This window comes from Mus pahari, chromosome 14 (assembly GCF_900095145.1).
Source record: "Mus pahari chromosome 14, PAHARI_EIJ_v1.1, whole genome shotgun sequence".
NCBI lineage: Eukaryota > Metazoa > Chordata > Mammalia > Rodentia > Muridae > Mus > Mus pahari.
The window spans coordinates 28901116-28919395 of record NC_034603.1 but is presented as its reverse complement, the minus strand read 5'-3'; the positions used below and the strand labels follow the sequence as shown (position 1 = coordinate 28919395).

Genomic DNA, 18280 nt, shown 5'->3' with positions numbered 1-18280 from the left:
TTTATAGAAACCAGACAAGCATAAACCCTGACTGGGAGGAAAAGGCGTTTTAGGTCGCGCACATCTACAGACCCTCAAAAATCTCTGGATTTGTCAGCCTGGCAAGTTCCGGTCAGGAGAGGGGGGCAGTTGACACCACGGTGGCAGAGGTAACCTTCAGACTGGAGGTGCATGAGTTCTGGTCTGCAGATGGGAAAGGAGAAAGGTTAAGCTGCTCAAGTCATTGTAAAGTGTGAGAAATGGGGGACGCAGGCCCCCAGCGGCAGAAGCCACGGGGAAGGGCAACAGGGCCGAGGCCAACGGTTGGGCCTCTCCGGCCGTGAGGGCGGGATCGTCGCGCGAAGCGCTCTGGGAGTGGTAGGCGCTTTCTTTCCGCTCTCCTTCAGCCACTCGCTCTGGGCGCCCAAGGACGTCCAGGCGGTGGGCGCAGCGACTCGCACTTTGCGACTCGGAGACTCTTTCCTAAGGCGGATCCCACCTCTCGCCCTCTTGCGCGCGGCAGCTTACAGCAGGCTTCCGGAGTGAGGCATTGTGGGCAGTGTAGTCCTTTTCGCAACCTCCCACCGCGTACGCGCGGCTCACCGGACTACGTTTCCCTTCGGCCCCCGCGCGCCCGGAGCCGCGTCGGCTCCAGCCCCCGACGAACCGAGAGTCTCCAAGATGGCCGCGTGGGGAAGGAGGCGTCTGGGTCCGGGCGGCGGCGGCTCCCGAGAGAGGTAAGCTGGGCTCGCGACCGCGGGCGAAGGTCGACCGCAGAGCCGGCGAAGCCTCTGTGCCACGCGCGACTCCGGATCGTGTGCCCGCCACGCGCGGGGCCCCGTCCGCGGGGGCCTAGGTGTGGGAGGAGTGGGGCGGCGCGACGGCCAGGAGCGAGGGGAGCGCGACTCGGAGGGGCGGCGACCCGCAGCCGGGTGGGCGGTGAGCCAGGGTGAGTGGCTGCGAGGGCCGCCACGCTGTCCTACGGAGCGGCGTGTGGGCTCCGGGCCGCCGGCTCGCGCACGTGGCCCGCTCGGCCTGGGCGCCCAGTGTGGCGTGGATGGGCTCCGGGGACAGGAGGGGAGAGGCTTGCGGCGCGGTGTGCTTCACAGGGGCGTTTGCTGAGAGCGGCAGCGTGCCGGGCGCGCCTCCAAGAGCCTGTGCCTGGCCGCCCTGTGAGCGAGCGATCGTCGCCACTTTTTGAGGGTTCTCTTCGAGCACTTCTGCCCTAAGTCCTTTATAGTGACCTTTTCTACTGAATGCGTTTGGGGGCGCTAGGGGTTTTATTTCTAATCGTGATTTCCGGATGACAAGAGTAGTAGACGTGTTTCGAGTTGAACTTGTAGCCTTTTCCTTCTGGGAATTATTTTTAGCTAATAGGTTACTAGAAGCTGTTCAACCACAAGAAGTTTGGGGAGGTGGGTGTATATCGGTGGCGCTACTGGATTAACCTGCCCAGTCCGTTTTGCTAAGTCTTCCGCATTTTACTGTAGATGTCAGAAAAAGAAAAGAAAAAAAAAAAGGAAAGTTTGACTTTTTTTCCTCCTTTTCCAATGAGTACTGTCAGCCAGTAAAAGTTGTGTCTCAACTAATCTGCGTTGTTCCTTTTTGACTGCTGCATCCCATGTTTCTTGCTATTGCATACAGACAGCTTTCCCATCGTACACTATTCTTCCTGCTTGGCAGAAGTGGTAGCCAGTTTTACTCTCTCTCTTTTTTTTTTTTTTTTGGTTTTTCGAGACAGGGTTTCTCTGTGTAGCTCTGGCTGTCCTGGAACTCACTCTGTAGACCAGGCTGGCCTCGAACTCAGAAATCCACCTGCCTCTGCCTCCCAAGGCCAGTTTTACTCTTGAGTTCGGTTATGCTAAATAATCCATTCTGCATTTACTGTGACATGGAAAGGCAGTGGCGAGCAGTGTTTTTGTTGTTGTTGTTGTTTTGGTTTTTTTTGTTTTCTAACTCCCACTTATTTCTTAGATAAGAACAGCCAAAGAGGTTATCTTGTTTTCCATGTCCTTAAATCCTTAAGAATGCTTTCAGGATTTTAATTTCAGCCCAATAGAAGGGAAGAACCTTCCTAGAAGACCCAGGATCAGACAAAGATACTCTTAATATTTTTGTTTGCTTGTCTTTCGAGATACTGTGTAGCTCTCTCTGGCTGTTCTGAAACTCGCTCTGTAGACCAGGCTGGCCTTGACCTCACAGAGATCAGCCTGCCTCTGCCTCCCAAGCACTGGGAATAAAGGTTTGGGCCATCACACCCTGTCATATTCTTGTTCTTGGACACAGACTGGAAGGGCCAAACATGTGTGCCTCAAGTGTGAGACAGGAATCTTGCTAGCCTACCTAAGAAAATAGAGAATTTTTTTCCTTTGTCTTGAAACAGATATTAATTAAAAGCAGTTTGTCAGCCAACTGCCCATACTTGAGTCTAGGCCTTGCTGGTTGTGCTGCAGCAGGCCTTTAAGGGAATTTAAATCCAATGCAGACAGAACTCACTGTAAAGCTAGGTAGGGATTGGCTCTCCTCAGAGCCACTGATGCTTGCTTCTCACTGACGTCTTGACTAGGTAAGGTTCTCTTCCTGGGTCCTGTAGGTGTTCAGGTTGTGACCTTTGGCCAGGAACTGAAGGTTCTACCCAAGCATGCAGGTGCTGTAAGTCTGCCAGGAATGGGTGTCTGATTATATGAGTTCAGAGTTACCATCTGCCCTCCTTCTGGTACCTGGAGGTTACCCCTCTGTCGGCCTTTATGGGAAGGTCCCTCCAGAGGGTTCATTCTCAGAACCCCATCTCCATCGGGCCTCCCATCCTAGGCTGTGCGTGGAAACACACCCCCCCCCTAGCAGACTGACTTCTGGGCGCACCTCCATTGCTGCTCACTTGGTGGCCTGATGGGGTGGAGCAGACCAGAATAATTGTATGCTCAGCACCATAGATTGTGTGCACCGAGTGTATTATTGGCTCTCATGACACAAGCTGTTTGTGGCTCCTAAGTGACTGTGTTCCATGTCACATTTGGACAGACTCAAATTTCAGCTTCGTGTTAAGAGCACTTCCAGAGTTCTTCATACCTTGCTGCCCCTGCCCTGTGCTGAAACCAAAGGGGATGCTGTGTGGTTTGTGGCAGGGCTGGAATGGGCAATGCTTTCGAACAGACACTGTGTTTGCATACTCTGGTGCGTATGTTATATTTAAGGCCCCACTTTGTGCTGGTCGTCAGCTTAGTTTGCAGTGGTTCTTGCTTTGCCTGTTAAGTCCAGAAGCACAGGCTGGTACAAGAGCTGAGTGACAGTTATTGTAGCAGTTCAGTAGCTACTAGTCATATGTGGCAATTACATTGACGTTAAAATTAAGTACAGTGAAAAGTGTAGCTCTCAGATAGTAGACCGTGTGTCTGGTGTCCAGTACTTGCTTTGGCCTAATGACTCGGCCTAGAGAGAAGTTTTCCATCAGTAAAGTAGATAGGAACAATTCTGATCTAGACTGAAATTGGAGGGGGAAAGGAGCAAACAGAGAGCGCTTGTGTGTTGATTCTTCTCTCCACTCCGTTAAATCTAGGGAAACAACAGTATTTGTAATGAAGAACGTCAAACTCTGAGCTGTAACCTGAATTCTTGTCCAAAATTGAGCATACTGACAGCGAGCACAGCAAACAGATTGCCGTTTGTCCTGCTGGCCTCTCTGAGGCACACTTACCCATCTAGGAAAGCAGAGCAGGTATCTGTGTTCTACCACCTGGGTGCCAGCCTGGACCAGCTCTCAGACAGCCCTGCCTGTCCTTTCATGGCTTACTTGGTGCTGCTCAGAGCCCCTGAGCATCTCTGAGATCTCCATGAGTGTTGGAATGTGAGTATGGCCCTGTACTCTGAGTTCCTTTTTTGATGATCTTGTAAAGATAAATGATCTGCATCTGATCATGATACAGAGTGGCCTGGGATATTCAAGTTTCCTTCCCCAGTTCTGGGCATTTGTTAGGCAGCAAGTTGTCATGGGGTTGGTTGCCTTCACATCCTTCCCTGCCACCTTTTTTGGAAGACCATGCCATTTGTGAATATGGGGGGACAAGGTCCCAGTAAGGTTAGTACCTACTACAGCTGAACAGCCACTGTTTACACTCCTGGGATGATAGATCTCCCCCCCCCCCCTTTCTGCTCTGATCCTTTTAGAGCGGAGGACTCAGGGATTTGAGGCATTTAATATTTCAAGAGGTTCTCATTCTGGCTTTGGTCTGTATGGTAGGAGTCTTTGTCCTGGTCTGGATGAGGTGAGCAGGCCCGGGACATACAGCAGAGTCTCTTGATCTATAGCCACTGGATGGGGGTGAGGCATGGGGGTTCTGCCTGTTGGCTAGTGAGAGATGACAGCACTCATAGCTGAGCCACATGTTTTGCTCACAGATATAAATGTGTAGGTTGCCTCTGCCATGGTCAAGCCTTTGGGGTATATTTCTGTGTTCCTGGGTTTTATTCAAGCAGCCTGAGTTCCACTTGCTTTGATATCTGCTTCTGTGTCAATTCTGCAAGCTCATTTCAGTGGATCCCACCTCTGAGAAAGGCGGGGTTGACAGTATCCAAGGAGGAACAACAAATAGGCCAAGACCTCTCTGGCCAGCTTGGGTTGGTCATGGCTTGCTTCTTCAGTGGACAAAGAGCTGTGGCTCGGGTGGGAAGTGTGGTTCAAGAGCTGCCATGTGTGAAGAGTGTTCTTACTGCCTCTGTGTGGGCCCTGGTGCCGACAGGGAGTCTGGCCCAGAGTTCCTGGGGAAGCCAGTAACCGTTGCGTTCTCATCGCAGGTCTTCAGATGAAGGCGGTGTAGAAGAGTTTCTGCCTCTCTGACGATTCTTGGGGCTACCACTAGTTGCCTGTGTCTGTCAGTGCTTGAAATGGTACTGTGCCAGAGGGCTGGGTTTTTTTGGGGGGTGGTTGGTTTTGGTTTTTCGAGACAGGGTTTTTCTGTGTAGCCCTGGCTGTCCTGGAACTCACTCTGTAGACCAGGCTGGCCTCGAACTCAGAAATCCGCCTGCCTCTGCCTCCCAAGTGNTGGGATCACAGGCATGCGCCACCACGCCCGGCTGGGGTTTTTACTTTACCTATTGCTTACATTTAAACAGCTATAGACGTATTGCTCCTGTCCTCTTTTGCACCCAGCAGGTCCTCACACTCCCTCTTGCTTTGGGAAACCAGGGAAAGTGGCTCAGGGGAGCAAAATGATTTGGTTTTTCAAGGCAGGGTTACTCTGTGTAGCCCTGGCTGTCCTGGAACTCACTCTGTAGACCAGGCTAGCCTCAAACTCAGAGATCCACCTGCCTCTGCCTCCCGAGTGCTGAGATTAAAGATGCAAGCAAGATTTGTTTTAATGGAGTGTGCGCCTGTGAGTGTGGAGCTGCAGTAGCAGGTAGTTGTGAACCACCTCATGTGGGTATTCAGCTGGTATTCTCTGGAAGGGCAGTGCTGTTGTGCCACAGTAGCTTTGCTCCTGTCCCTGGAATTCAGGCAGAGCCAAATGGGGATACCTTGATGAAAGCATCCTCTGTTTGTTGTGGTTGTTGTTTGTTTTTAAAAAGGCCCAAGCACCAGGTGCTAGCCTAGATAGATGTGTGTTTCCACTTGAACCCTGCCTGGGAAATGGGGGCCTAGGAAGTGAACCGTCAGATTGAATTCTGGATCTAGAGATCTCCCAACCTCCAAATACACACACACAGACACACACACACACACACACACACGCTCACTCTCTCTTTCTCTTACTCTCCCTCCCTTCTCCCCCTCCTCTCTGCCTTAGCAGTGGGGGACCCATGAGTATCTGATCTCTGCTCTGTATAGATTTTTTATTTTTATTTATTCATTTATTTTGGTTTTGCAAGACAGGGTTTCTCTGTATAGCCCTGGCTGTCCTGGAACTCACTTTGTAGACCAGGCTGGCCTCGCACTCAGAAATCTACCTGCCTCTGCCTCCCGAGTGCGGGGATTAATGGTGTGCGCCAGTCTTCTTGCCTTAGCTAGCCTTCAGGGTAGCTGGTACTGCAAGTATGTCTTACCAAGCTCGAGTGAGATTTTTCTTTTTAAGAAGACAAAACAATTGGTCAGTAGTGACACACTTAAGTCCAACACTAGGAAGGAGATGTAGGTGGATCTTTGTGAGGTCAGCCAGGGCTACACAGAGAAACCCTGTCTCAAAACAACAACAAAAAGGATGTAGGGGTCGGGAGGATACACAAGCAGAGAGCTGAAGAGGCACATCAAGTGGGTATGAGTGCTTGAACATCTAAGTTCAGATTCTTAGCACTTTCCTAAATGCTGGGCATGGCTGTCTCTGTGCTGTTACCCCAGCATTTGGGGGAGAGGGGCAGAGATAGGTGAATCCCGAGGGCATGCTAGTCAGCTAGCCTAGCCAAATAGCAAGCTTTTGTTTTAGTGGTGTTAGAAATGGGTCTGAGGTCTCAGGGAAAGGATCACACCGTGCAAGGAACAAAACATAAAGGTTTCCTTCTGTGGAAGGGTGTCCAGCTTTCTCAAGCCAGCTGTGGAGGCAGGCGCAGCCGCAGAGCGTCACACTTTCATGGGCTCTGCTACAGAAAAGGTAGCACTGTTCCTAAGGAAAGTATGCTTTGAGAGCAGAAGGCACAGCCTTGAGCACACCCTGTGATCTTAGACAAAAGGTAGGTTTGGGCTTGTCCCAAGATCAGAGCTTCTAGAACTAGGAAGAATAAGACCACAGGCAGATCCTAGTGGTCGGAAGAACAAACCCAAACCCTCGCCAAAGGACACGCAGAGGCAGGGAACTTCCTTTTGACAGAAAAGACACCTACATGTGCATGCTTGCTGGCTTTATTTTGCTGTCATTTAAGTTTTCTTTTACATTTATTTGTGTGCAGTCACACCACAGTGTGTACAAGTGGAGGTTAGAAACAATTTATTGGAGTTGGTTCTCTCCCCTCAAATATAGAAGTCCCAAGGATTCAGGCATAGTGACAAGAACCTTGGCCCATGGAGCCTCTCACAGAGTTCTTGTTTTGTTTTTAAACAGAAAGTCTTATCAAAAATAAAATGTTAAGGTCCACTATTAGACCATCATTGGAAGAAAACAGCTGTTGATCTTTTGGTGTACAGAACCTAGATACATGTTCCATATAGCTCTCTTAGGTTTTTAAAAATTACATTAAATATGTTAAGCTAACTTAATATATGATAACCTCTTACAAGCATAGTGCTAAGTGAAAGAAGCCTGTTGCAAACCCCACCCCATTTGTGGTTCTGTTAATCTGGAGTCTTGGAATTGGCAAATCCAGAGTCAAGAAGCAGTTTGGTAGCTACTAACAGTTGAGAAGGACCAAGGGAGAGGACAGTGCCCCTAAGGGGTGGGGTACACAGTTTCCGGGGTGATGAAAGTGGTATAAAATTAATGGTGTTGATGCTGAGATACCTAAAGCGCAGATCCTTCCACCTCCATCGCCCATGTGCACGGATAGTGGGAGTGCATCACCATATTTCACATATCAGTCTATCAAAAACTACTGTCAGCTACATATAATGGCTCATGCCTGCAGCCCTGCACTTGGGATGCAGGGGTAGGAGAATCAGGAGTTCAGTCATCCTCTGGTACAGATTGAATTCAAAGCCAACCTGGGCTACTTAAGACCTTGTCTCAGATAAATTATAAATAAAGGCCACTTTACTTCACAGTTGCCACGATGACAGTTAAAAGAAACAAGGAAGGCTTGCCCGGTAAGGATGAGTCCCTGGGACTCCCTCAGTGGGAAGGAAGAGAGCTGACAACTGGAGCACTGCCTCCTCGTGCACTCTGGCATGTATGTGTTCCTTTGAAATGAAATACTAGAATAAGCGGGACTGGATAGCCGGCTTGGTGAGCTGAAGCACTGGCTACTCTTCCAGAAAGCCTGGGTTCTAGTCCCTTGTGGCAGCTTACGACTGACTGTCAGTAACTCCAACCAGTACCAGACATTCAGGTGGTGCACAGGCATACATGCAAGCAAAACAACCTTACATGAAACATAAAATTAATCTAGAAATAAGTATAAAAACAGAGTTTTAAAAATAAAACTACTGTGTTGCCTAGCAACTTTTACATCTGGATATTTGTCCAAAAGAATTGAAATAGGAGGCCAAAGAGATGGCTCAACATTTGCCTGATGAGAGATCTGTCCGTGGAACCTACATAAGGGCAGGAGAGCTGACATCTGTGACTTCCATACATTAGCCAGATGTGATGGTGCACACCTTTAATCTCAGTACTCAAGAGGTAAGGGGCAGGTAGATCTCTGAGTTCAAGACCAGGAAGTAGGTAGTAAGTTCCAGAACAACTTGGGTTACATAGTGAGACCTTGTCAGAGGAGGAGGAGCTAAAGGTTAAAAAAAATTTTTTTTTCGTTTTAAAAAAACATTGAAATGAAATGGGCACTCCACACAAGAACAAATACTCCATGAATGTGGAATGTGTGGTACCTAGAATAGCTGAGTAGAATAGAAGATAGGATGGTAGGTACAAGGGGGTTCAGTGGGTAAGATTTTGGATTTAAACCTCCTGGAGATTAGTTCTGTAATGGTGTAGCTGTATTTAACAAGGTGCTAGATTTTTTGTTGTTGTTGTTTTTGTTTTTCCAGACAGGGTTTCTCTGCGTAGCCCTGGCTGTCCTGGAACTCACTCTGTAGACCAGGCTGGCCTTGAACTCAGAAATCCGCCTGCCTCTGCCTCCCGAGTGCTGGGATTAAAGGCGTGTGCCACCACTGCCTGGCAAGGTGCTAGATTTTGTTGTGTATATTTTTATCACAGATCATTAAATTTGTGTTCCAGTCAAGCAGTCATGGCCCACATTTTTAATCCCAGGACTCAGCAGGCAGGTCTCTTGTGAGTTCAAGACCTGCCAGGGATACCCTGTTTGAAAACAAGCAAAACCAAAAACCTTGTACTTAATCACTTAACAAGTAGGGAGCCAGCCTGGCCTTCCCCACATAGCAGAGACTACCTTGCATCTTGGCTTATGAAGCTCATTCCCTTACTGTTCCTACTTGACAACCGAAGACAAGCCAACAGAGCTCTGCACCTAAGTGACGCATGGAAGGCATCTGCTGCCTGCATGTGCGCTGCAGGACGCTGTGCCTGGGCAGCAGGTCGACAGATTTGGTTTTCTCACTTATTGGGCAAATTTGTTCTTATCATACAGCTCAGCTCTAAATGGACTTGGGTCTTGACCAGGTGTTTTTAGACTTTGAGAAGACTGACATTTGAGGATTGGCCGGGGGGTGGGGGTGGGGGGGCTGAGGTAGGAACTACAAAGTTCTTGTACACAGCCTCCCAGACATTCGTGGGGTACCTGTATCCCAGAGAGTTTCCCATATAGCTGCTTTTTGCTGCAATGCCAGCATTTCCAAGTGACTCCTCTGCTGATTATCCCCTCCCTTACATAAAACGGATTGATCTAGGCCTGGCCCATGCCCTGAGATACTGGAGCAAGGTTGTCACCTGTTCTGCTGAAGGGCTCAGGATAGAGTGACCCCTCACCCAGTGGTAGCAAAGTGCATAGGACAGTGTTCTTAATTAAGTACCAGAGATTGTGCCAAGTATAGGGTGGAAAGGGGCTGGGAAGATAGCTCAGTGGATAAGGCACTCACTCAGCTTGCAGGAGGGGCACCTAAATAAAAACTGGATGTGCCAGCCTATGTCTGTAACCTCAGTGCTGGAGGATAGAAGAGAGAGAGAATGGGTGTTGGCAGTTGGCAAACTCCAGAGACAATGAAAGACCTTGTTTTTAAAAAAATAAAGAGGAGCCAGGTCGTCATAGCACATGTCCTTAGCCCCAGCACTTGAGGCAGACAGAGGCAGGCGGATCTCTGAATTCAAGGTTCAAGAACTTCCTGGTGGTCTACAAAGTGAGCTTCAGGACAGCCAGGACTACCCATAAAAACCATGGTAGGGCCACAAGGTGGAGAAGAGAGAAGCAACACTGACCTCTGGCCTCCAAATGCACATATCGACCTGGCACTTACACATGCATATAACACAGAACAAGAGTTGTATTATAGAGCCGGGCGTGGTGGCACACACCTGTGATCCCAACAGTCGGGAGGCAGAGGCAGGCGGATTTCTGAGTTCGAGGCCAGCCTGGTCTATGAAGTGAGTTCCAGGACAGCCAGGGCTACACAGAGAAACCCTGTCTGGGGGGGGGGGGGAAGAGTTGTATAATAGACAGCGTTCTCTACTTTGCCTGTTCCCCTGACTCTCAGCTGCCGTCTCACATTGGAGCATCATTGCAGGAGGGTACAGTATTCTAGCTCCAATCCGAAAAGCTTCACATTTTGAAACATTGAGTGCTCATTTGATGCCACAAGTGGAAAATCCCACACTCTATCACTGACATGACAGGCAGTCACAATGCAGGTGCACTCAGAATATCTTACAAAATATCTTAGGTGCACTTGTAAATGAGTTAGGGTTACTATGACTATGATCAAACACCATGACCAAAGCGGGTTGGAGAGGAAAGGGTTTATTGGGCTTACACTTCTGATCCATAGTCTATCAATGAGGGAAGTCAGGACAGTAACTCAAGCAGGGTGGGAACCTAGAGGCAGATTCCTATTACGACAGAGGCCAGGAAGAGTGCTGTTATCTTAAGGCTTGTCCCTCATGGCTTGTTCCGCCTACCTCAGTTCTTTTTCTCCATAATGTTCTTATTGATTACTTGGGGATTTCACATCATGAAACTTGAGCTAGTCCTAGAAACTTCCTAGTCCTCTCAGGTTTGCCCCATACACACACCCTTGGGGCCTTCCTTTACACCCCAAAATAATAAGAAAAACAAAACCAAAAAAAGTCCAATTTGTGTTGTCCATATAGGTGACTAGCCTCTTAAAACTGAGTCCTTTCCACCTGCACCCCCACCAGAAGCCATTAATTGTGGAGGGCCACACTTCACAATTTAAGAATTCTCTTAAATGGCTTTCTGTCTAGACTGTCACTTTTGGGGGGTAGGGGAGGGGTCAGGGTTATTACAGAAGCCTTCTATGTCCCTCTTTCTCAACTGTGAGTCTGCGGTCGTTAATACCATAGCAAAAGTCACATCCAGTTAGTCTGGTCAGTCAGCAGGAGCGTGGGCCACAGGCATCCACATCAGCGTACTGTCTTATAGGACATAGGAGCACCAGTCCAGGGATGGAACCAGCCACAACTGGCTGTGGTTCTCCCCCATCAAATACTAAGAAAATTACTGTAGCTGGAGCTTAGGGAGGCATTTTCCCAACAGAAATTCTCTCCTTTTCAGATGACTCTGGCTTGTGTTGAGTTGACATAAAACTAGCCAGCACAGCTTGTGTAAGGCCACGGCAACACTGAACTCCTCTTCACATTTAGGGCGTATCCCCATGACATCTTATTGTCTGTTGACTATTCTCAAATCTGAATACATCCAAAGTCCAGAAGAACACTGTTCTTGAGCATTTCTGATGAGGGATACTCAGCCAAGTAGCAGCAGTCATTGTTGTTTTTATTCTGTTTACAGGTACCAATGGTCAGATCACCTAGAATTAAGGCCCAGGGCTTACTGAGTTGGGGCCAGCTCCTGCCAATCACTTGTCCTACTTCCATTTTCCACTGATGTGGAAACCAAGCTTTTGGCTGGCTTTTTGGCTGGGATTTGACTCAGACATAAAAGCCAGCTACTCAAGCTGGAGTGGCTGAGAGATGGCTGGACTTGGCTCTTCCCTGGGGAGTTGAGCACCAGTTACTGAAGTAGATGAGATCCTTCAGAACCCACAGGCCATGGCATGCAGGACCCCCCCCCACCCACCCACCAGCGCTTAGCATGCTGGTACCTTGTCTGACCCGTGTGCTTCAAAATAGGGGACTTGTGCTTCAGGGATGTTGCGTTCCAGTGTTTCCATTTTCTTCCTGGAAGTACACTTCTCTAAAGATTCTACCATCCCAAAGGAGACTCAGGACTATTTTTCTTAACTAGCTGTCCCCAAAGAATTGGTGTCTCTGGTAGCCATGGTGTATGGGTGCTGTCTACCTGTGAACTTGAGAGACCTCCTGCATGGCACTCGAGCTTCCTCTGTTGCTTGCTTTAGTTTTCATGTTGTATAGTTGGACCAAGTCCATAGTGGGTAGAAAAGGATTGTGGTGAGCTTATCTACAGAACCAGTTCAGGAACATGAGGCACAGCTGCTGTAACACAGCTCCGATGTTCACAGAACAGCCTGCAGTGAGGACCTGAGAGTTGTGACCTCTGACGCAGAGCTCTTCCCTGGCCGTGTCTGTTCCATGTCTCCCTTTCTAAACATGTCTCGAACCATGAACATGCTCACTCATTTATCCTGACAAATAGCAAGACATAGACTCTCTTGGGCTGACCAGGGTAGATTGAGTGCCAGCTAGGCATGCAGGAGGCGCTGGAAACTGGCCAGGAAGAAATTAGAAGTGTCATCTGCCAAGTGATACGTTTTTAAGATGGAGCAATCTGTCAGAGTAAAGCTAAAAGTGCTTTACTGAGACAGACTTTCTCCTATGTTCAGGATGGCCACAGCCTGCAGGGCAGAGAAGGCCGTGACACTAAAGCCGACTGGTATTGCAGCCTGCAGTCCCACCTTGAACCCGCGTTTGGGTTCTGCAGTGGGGGGAAGACTTGCTTCAGATACTCTGCATGGGGTACCCTGTTCCCATTTTGAAAGTGGGCAGGGCTTGGGATGATTTGGAAGTAGCTCTGCCTGGAATCTCCGTTTCACAGATGGGTGTGTAAATTGGTCCTTTGGCTTTTTATTGGTTGATGAACATGACACCACAAAGGGAATCTCTTGGCCGTGAGTGCACCCACTTGAAAACAGAATCCATTAACTGCCCTCTAGTATCGAGGGACTTCGTTGTTTTTGAGACAGAGTCTCCTACACAGCTCAGGCTAGCCTGGAACTCTGTCCTCCTGGTGCAGGCTCCTGAGTGCTGGCACTGCGGGCGTGTGCCAGCATGGCCGGTCTCAACTCTGACTTTAGGCCAGAAAGACCTCAAGCTTATTTATTGGCTAAAAGTGTATGACAGTAATTGTGTCCTGTTGTGAAGAAGCAACTGCAGTGCCCTGTTCACCTTCCTCCCCTTGAACTTTACTCTAAATGGAGAAAGTCCACAGAAGATGTTAATGGAAAATGACTGCTTTCCCGTTGCGATTGTCAGCTACCTGGGGGCTCTCAGGGATCTGCAACATAGCATGCCGACGGGACAGGCTGCTGTGGCTTATTTTTATTTTTTGTGGTGTTGGGATTGAGTGTGTCCAGGGGCGCTGTGCAGACTAGGCAAACGCTCTCTGAGCCACCTCCATTCCCATGCTGAGGCTTCTGGTCCCACCCCAAGGGATAGCCTTCTCCCTGGAGCACACCTGACTTGGGGCTTGTGATTTAATTAAGCCTTATCTGAGCCCAGCTTAATTGGAGTCACTGTTTGAGGGTAAAGTATTTGTATTGCCTGAGTTCAAGACATTCCCTTTTTACTAAGGGGGCGCTGACCTGGGTATGGGGATTCCCTCTCCCCTGTACTTGGAATACAGACTTTTTTCTCACTGTGTCGACCAGACAGGTCTTAAACTCAAGAGACCTGCCTGCCTCTGCCTCCGGAGTATAGAAGGTAAAGGTGAGAACCACCATGCCTGCCCACCTTTGTGACCTTTTTGTTTCACTATTTCTTTCAGGGAAAAATGCTGCCTTGTAGATTGGGCTCTGAAGTAAAGAAAACCTATAAGTGGGATGGATGTTCTTGAAGCTGAGGCAAACATTGGCCCAGCCCTGTATACCCAAATAGGCTAGATTGTTGAACCTAACCTCCTTGTCTTTTCCCTCCACTAAAGGGTTAGCCTCTCAGCCACAGACTGCTACATTGTACATGAAATCTACAGTGGGGAGAATGCCCAGGACCAGTTTGAGTATGAGTTGGAGCAGGCGCTGGAAGCCCAGTACAAGTACATTGTGATAGAGCCCACCCGAATTGGAGATGAGACAGCACGCTGGATCACTGTAGGCAATTGCCTGCACAAGACGGCCGTGTTGGCAGGTACTGCCTGCCTCTTCACCCCATTGGCACTGCCCCTGGATTACTCCCACTACATCTCCCTGCCCGCTGGTGTGCTGAGCCTGGCCTGCTGTACCCTCTATGGGATCTCCTGGCAGTTTGACCCTTGCTGCAAGTACCAGGTGGAGTATGATGCCTATAAACTGTCCCGCCTGCCTCTGCACACGCTCACCTCCTCCACACCAGTGGTGCTGGTTCGGAAGGACGACCTGCACAGAAAGAGACTGCACAACACAATAGCCCTGGCTGCCCTGGTGTACTGTGTAAAGAAGGTTTATGAGCTCTATGCCGTATGACTGCAGGAGAGTGGGACGAGAAGCAGAACCACAGGGCCCACAGGACTCAGATCCCTACAGCAACACTGGGTTTTCTCTGAAGCAGCAGCACCTGGGAAAGTGTTTGGTTTAATACTTGTTATTTTTTTAAGCAAAAGTAACAGATCATGGGTGTGCCAGGGGTTTCTTCAGCTCATTACACTAAGATGTCTATTTCCATAACCCAGGAGTGGCTCCCAGGCTGTTGAAGTCTGACTGAGCAGTGGAGTATGGATAGGAGCCAATGCTACTTTCTGAGGGGTGTGAACTTGCTGTGGGGGTGTCTTAAGTATATTGTTTAACTATACCATTCAGAAGCCAACCGGAAGCTATTGACCATTAAAATTATGAGAATTTCAACTTCTGTTCTCTTTTCTGCCTGCCTGTGCCTGCAGCTGCTGCTGTGTGTGTGGGATGGTTAAGCGCTGCAGACGCACCCTGCTGTGCCTCCTTGCAGCAGAGTGGCTCTAGAGCTAACATCCTGCCAGAAAGAATGCATACTAGGAATAGCTACCCTGGCTTCTGGCCTGCTAGTCTAGCCCAGTCTTGTTCCCCCTTAGCATGTTGTTTGTTACCACTGGTGATGTACTGTTTAAGGATACAGCAGGATAAGGTGGCCTTGGCTTCCCTCTGGCTCACCTGGGAGCATCACACCCAGAAGCCCTTCTCCAAAGACTGACAGAGAGCACAGAAATCTCTGCTGTTACTGTGTAACCCTGAGTTCATCCCAGTGCCCCAAGCTGTGGGAAGCACCTCTGCCCAGGGCAATGAATCTTATAAGGTTTGTTTTTGAGACTTTCTTGCTGTACTGGAACTTGCTGTGTAGAACAGGACCAGGCCTGGAACTCAGAGATCCTCCGATGCCTCCTGAGTATTGGGGTTAAAGGCGTGTGTGCCACCACGACCAGCTTTGTGTCTTTTTTTTTTTCCTCCCCTAAGGCTCTCAGTAAGCGGAAATGATTCCCTGGACGAAGGCTGGGGCATGACACTTCTCTAGTCTCTGGTATATAGCTAAGCCAGCTTCTCCATAGAAAGTTGTGATGCCCGGCATCAGGAAGGGTCCTAACCTGGGTTTAGAGAATTACAGCAGTGACTGATTGAGCCATTTGTGATAGGAGAGGTCCAGAGTTGGGACATTTTTAAAAGCCAACAAAAAGTATAAGAAATCAAGACTTAATTCCAAGTACTGTGGAAATAGTAATGGCTTGGGGATGATGAAGACATAACTGCCTTGGCCATGAACAAGTGTCTAGGGCAAATTGGTATCTGGTATCTATGAGAGAGCTGAGTGGCTGAAGGCTGGCTTTAAGCCTGATGGGTAAGCACAGCATGGGAGAGGTTTCTGTAACAAGCAAGTGGTCACCTGGTCTGGCTGTATTCTTTCAGCACATCAGATTGCATGGGGGAGGTGGGGTGACTGTGACTACAGGCTGGGGACCTCATTTCAGCTGAGCAGATGCCCTTGCCCAAAATAGAAACCAGGTACAAACAGCTCCTTCCTATTTCCCAAGCTGCACTGAACAAAGTGACTCTTGTTAAGTGTACTAACCCAGATTCTGAAATGCAATCTTGGTAATTTGGCCCCTCGCCTAAAGAGCAGGGGTAGCTGAACCTGGGCTGGGCTGGGCTGTGAGAGGGGCAGCATATGGACCTCACATTCTGGTGAGAAGAAAGGAAAGTCACATGGCCTGGACTGTCCTGTTGGGAACCCACCTGATAAAGAGTTCTGTGTAACCATTAGGGCATGGGTCACAGAAGGAATCTAGTCTCAACTGCCTACCTGCTACCACTTTCAGGAGCAGAGCACTCGGGGGAGGGGGGGGTTAGCAGTAAACAGATAGGCAGATCTTGGGGAGCTCTGTCCATGTGGTCCAGTTGTTGTGTCCTTGTTCCAAGGAAAAGTCTTAAGCCCATGTGCATGAACTTGCCCTGCAGAATGGACTGCTACAGGGTCAGGCATCATAGCTGGCCAGACACCACAGGTCTCATGATCAAGATGGAGACTCAACTATCTATCTATCTATTATATGTGAGTATGCCATAGCTGTTTGCTCCAATCAACTCCACTCACTCAATCAGTCTCTGCTTGCTCCGGCCTAAAGATTTATTTATTATTATACATATACATAAGTACACTGTAACTTCAGACGCACCAGAAGAGGGTGTCATATCTCATTACAGGTGGTTGTGAGCCACCATGTAGTTGCTGGGATTTGAACTCAGGTCCTTCGAGTAGTCAGTGCTCTTACTGAGCCATCTTGCCAGCCCCCAAGACTGAACTTTTATCACCAAGATACTTGAAGAAATTTGAGGATGAAAGGGGCAGGAGAACAAAGTCAGGAGTGTAGTCAGGAACAAAGTAAACACAGCAGGGGTTGGCAGGCCAGGGCTGGGCCTTCCAAGCATACAGCTCTGGGTAACTGCAGGTTGGAAGAGAGGGCTCAGGTTAGCTGGGAGTAGCTATGCATTACAGAGCCTTGCTGATGGCTCTTGCCCTCAGACCTAGGCTTAGGTCATCAGCTGGCATGAGAAGAAAGGACATGGCCAGAGTGTCTGAGTATGCAGGTCACATGAATCCTTGGTTTCCCTCACTTTTGGAGTGAGGCCTCAGTAGCTCTTAAGTTGCCTATCAGTGTCTCCCTAAACCAGCCTCAACAGTTTGATGTCCTATCCTATGATGACTGAGTGTGCTATTGCTGTGGCTTATCATTTTATTCAATGGAGAGGAAAGGTAGCTGGACTTGACCCTTCTCAAAGTGCCAGCCAACAGGTGTCAGAGAAGAGGGGAGTCTGCCTGCGACTGTTCACTGGGAGCATGCTGGGTGCTCTGCAGTCTGTAACACGACTGCAGCCCTAGGACAGTTATTGCTGGCAATGACTCTGATTCCCCCCGGCAGTGTGATCTACTATGAACACTAAGGGGTCCTTCCTCCTCCCTGGCAGGAGGGTAGGTGGGACCTGTAGAAGATGAGAGGCCACCCAAGATCTGTATCCACAGTTCACCCACAGCTCTTGAGCCATCTAGGACAAGGTGTGGGCCATGGTAAATAAGTCACCTGGTCCAATCACACACTCACCTTTCTCCAGGGGAACTTGAAGGCCTGCAACACTGACCTTAGGCACAAGGCACTGGAGAGATGGCCCAGTGGTTAGAGTCCTGGCTGCTCTTGCAGGGGATGCAGATTCAATTTCCAGCACCCACAGGCCAGTTTAGAACTGTCTAACTTCAGTCCGAGAAAATCTGATGCCCTCCCCTGGCCTCCACGGGCATCAGACATGTCACATGGTGCATAGCAGCATGTACACAGGCAGAACCCATACATATAAAATTTAAAAAACAACAGTAAGCAGGTAAAACACAAACAGGAAAAGGGGAAAGTATCCTTATTTGCAAATGATTCTTTTACATGACTAGACTTCACCAGAAAAATAGAACTGACATTCTCAGCAAGGGGACAGGGTAAAGACCTTGACAAAGAAAACTTTAAAACATACAAGAAAGACACTGAAGACACTAGAAGATGGGAAGACCTCCATTCTTATAGGCTGGAAGAATTAATACTGTGAAAATAGCAATCTTGGGTTGGGTAACGTAACCCAGTTTGAGACTGCCTAATACTCCTGAGGCCCAAGATCTGTTTACTACTCTATAAACGCGCATGGTGCACATGCATAGCCCCAACATGTGAGAGGCTGGGGCAGGAGGATTAGGACTTGGAAGACGGTCCTTGACTACTGAGTGATTTTGAAGCCAGACTGAGATATAGTCTGGGAGGGAGGGAAGAACCATATACCATATCAGATATAACCAGATTCAATGTAATTGCATCAAAACATTCTTAAAAATAATAAAAAGCTGTCGGGCAATGGTGGCGCACGCCCTTGATCCCAGCACTTGGGAGGCAGAGGCAGGCGGATTTCTGA

At 48.9% G+C, this 18280-nt stretch overlaps 1 protein-coding gene across 1 annotated transcript; it reads left to right on the top strand.

The window, feature by feature from the left end:
* The first annotated feature begins 396 nt into the window (after positions 1 to 396).
* Tmem11 (transmembrane protein 11) lies at positions 397 to 14716 on the top strand. Its single transcript, XM_021213311.2, has 2 exons — positions 397 to 716; positions 13822 to 14716. Exons 1-2 carry the CDS (start codon positions 661 to 663, stop codon positions 14336 to 14338), a joined length of 573 nt encoding a protein of 190 aa, XP_021068970.1. The 5' UTR covers positions 397 to 660; the 3' UTR covers positions 14339 to 14716.
* The last annotated feature ends 3564 nt before the right edge of the window (positions 14717 to 18280 follow it).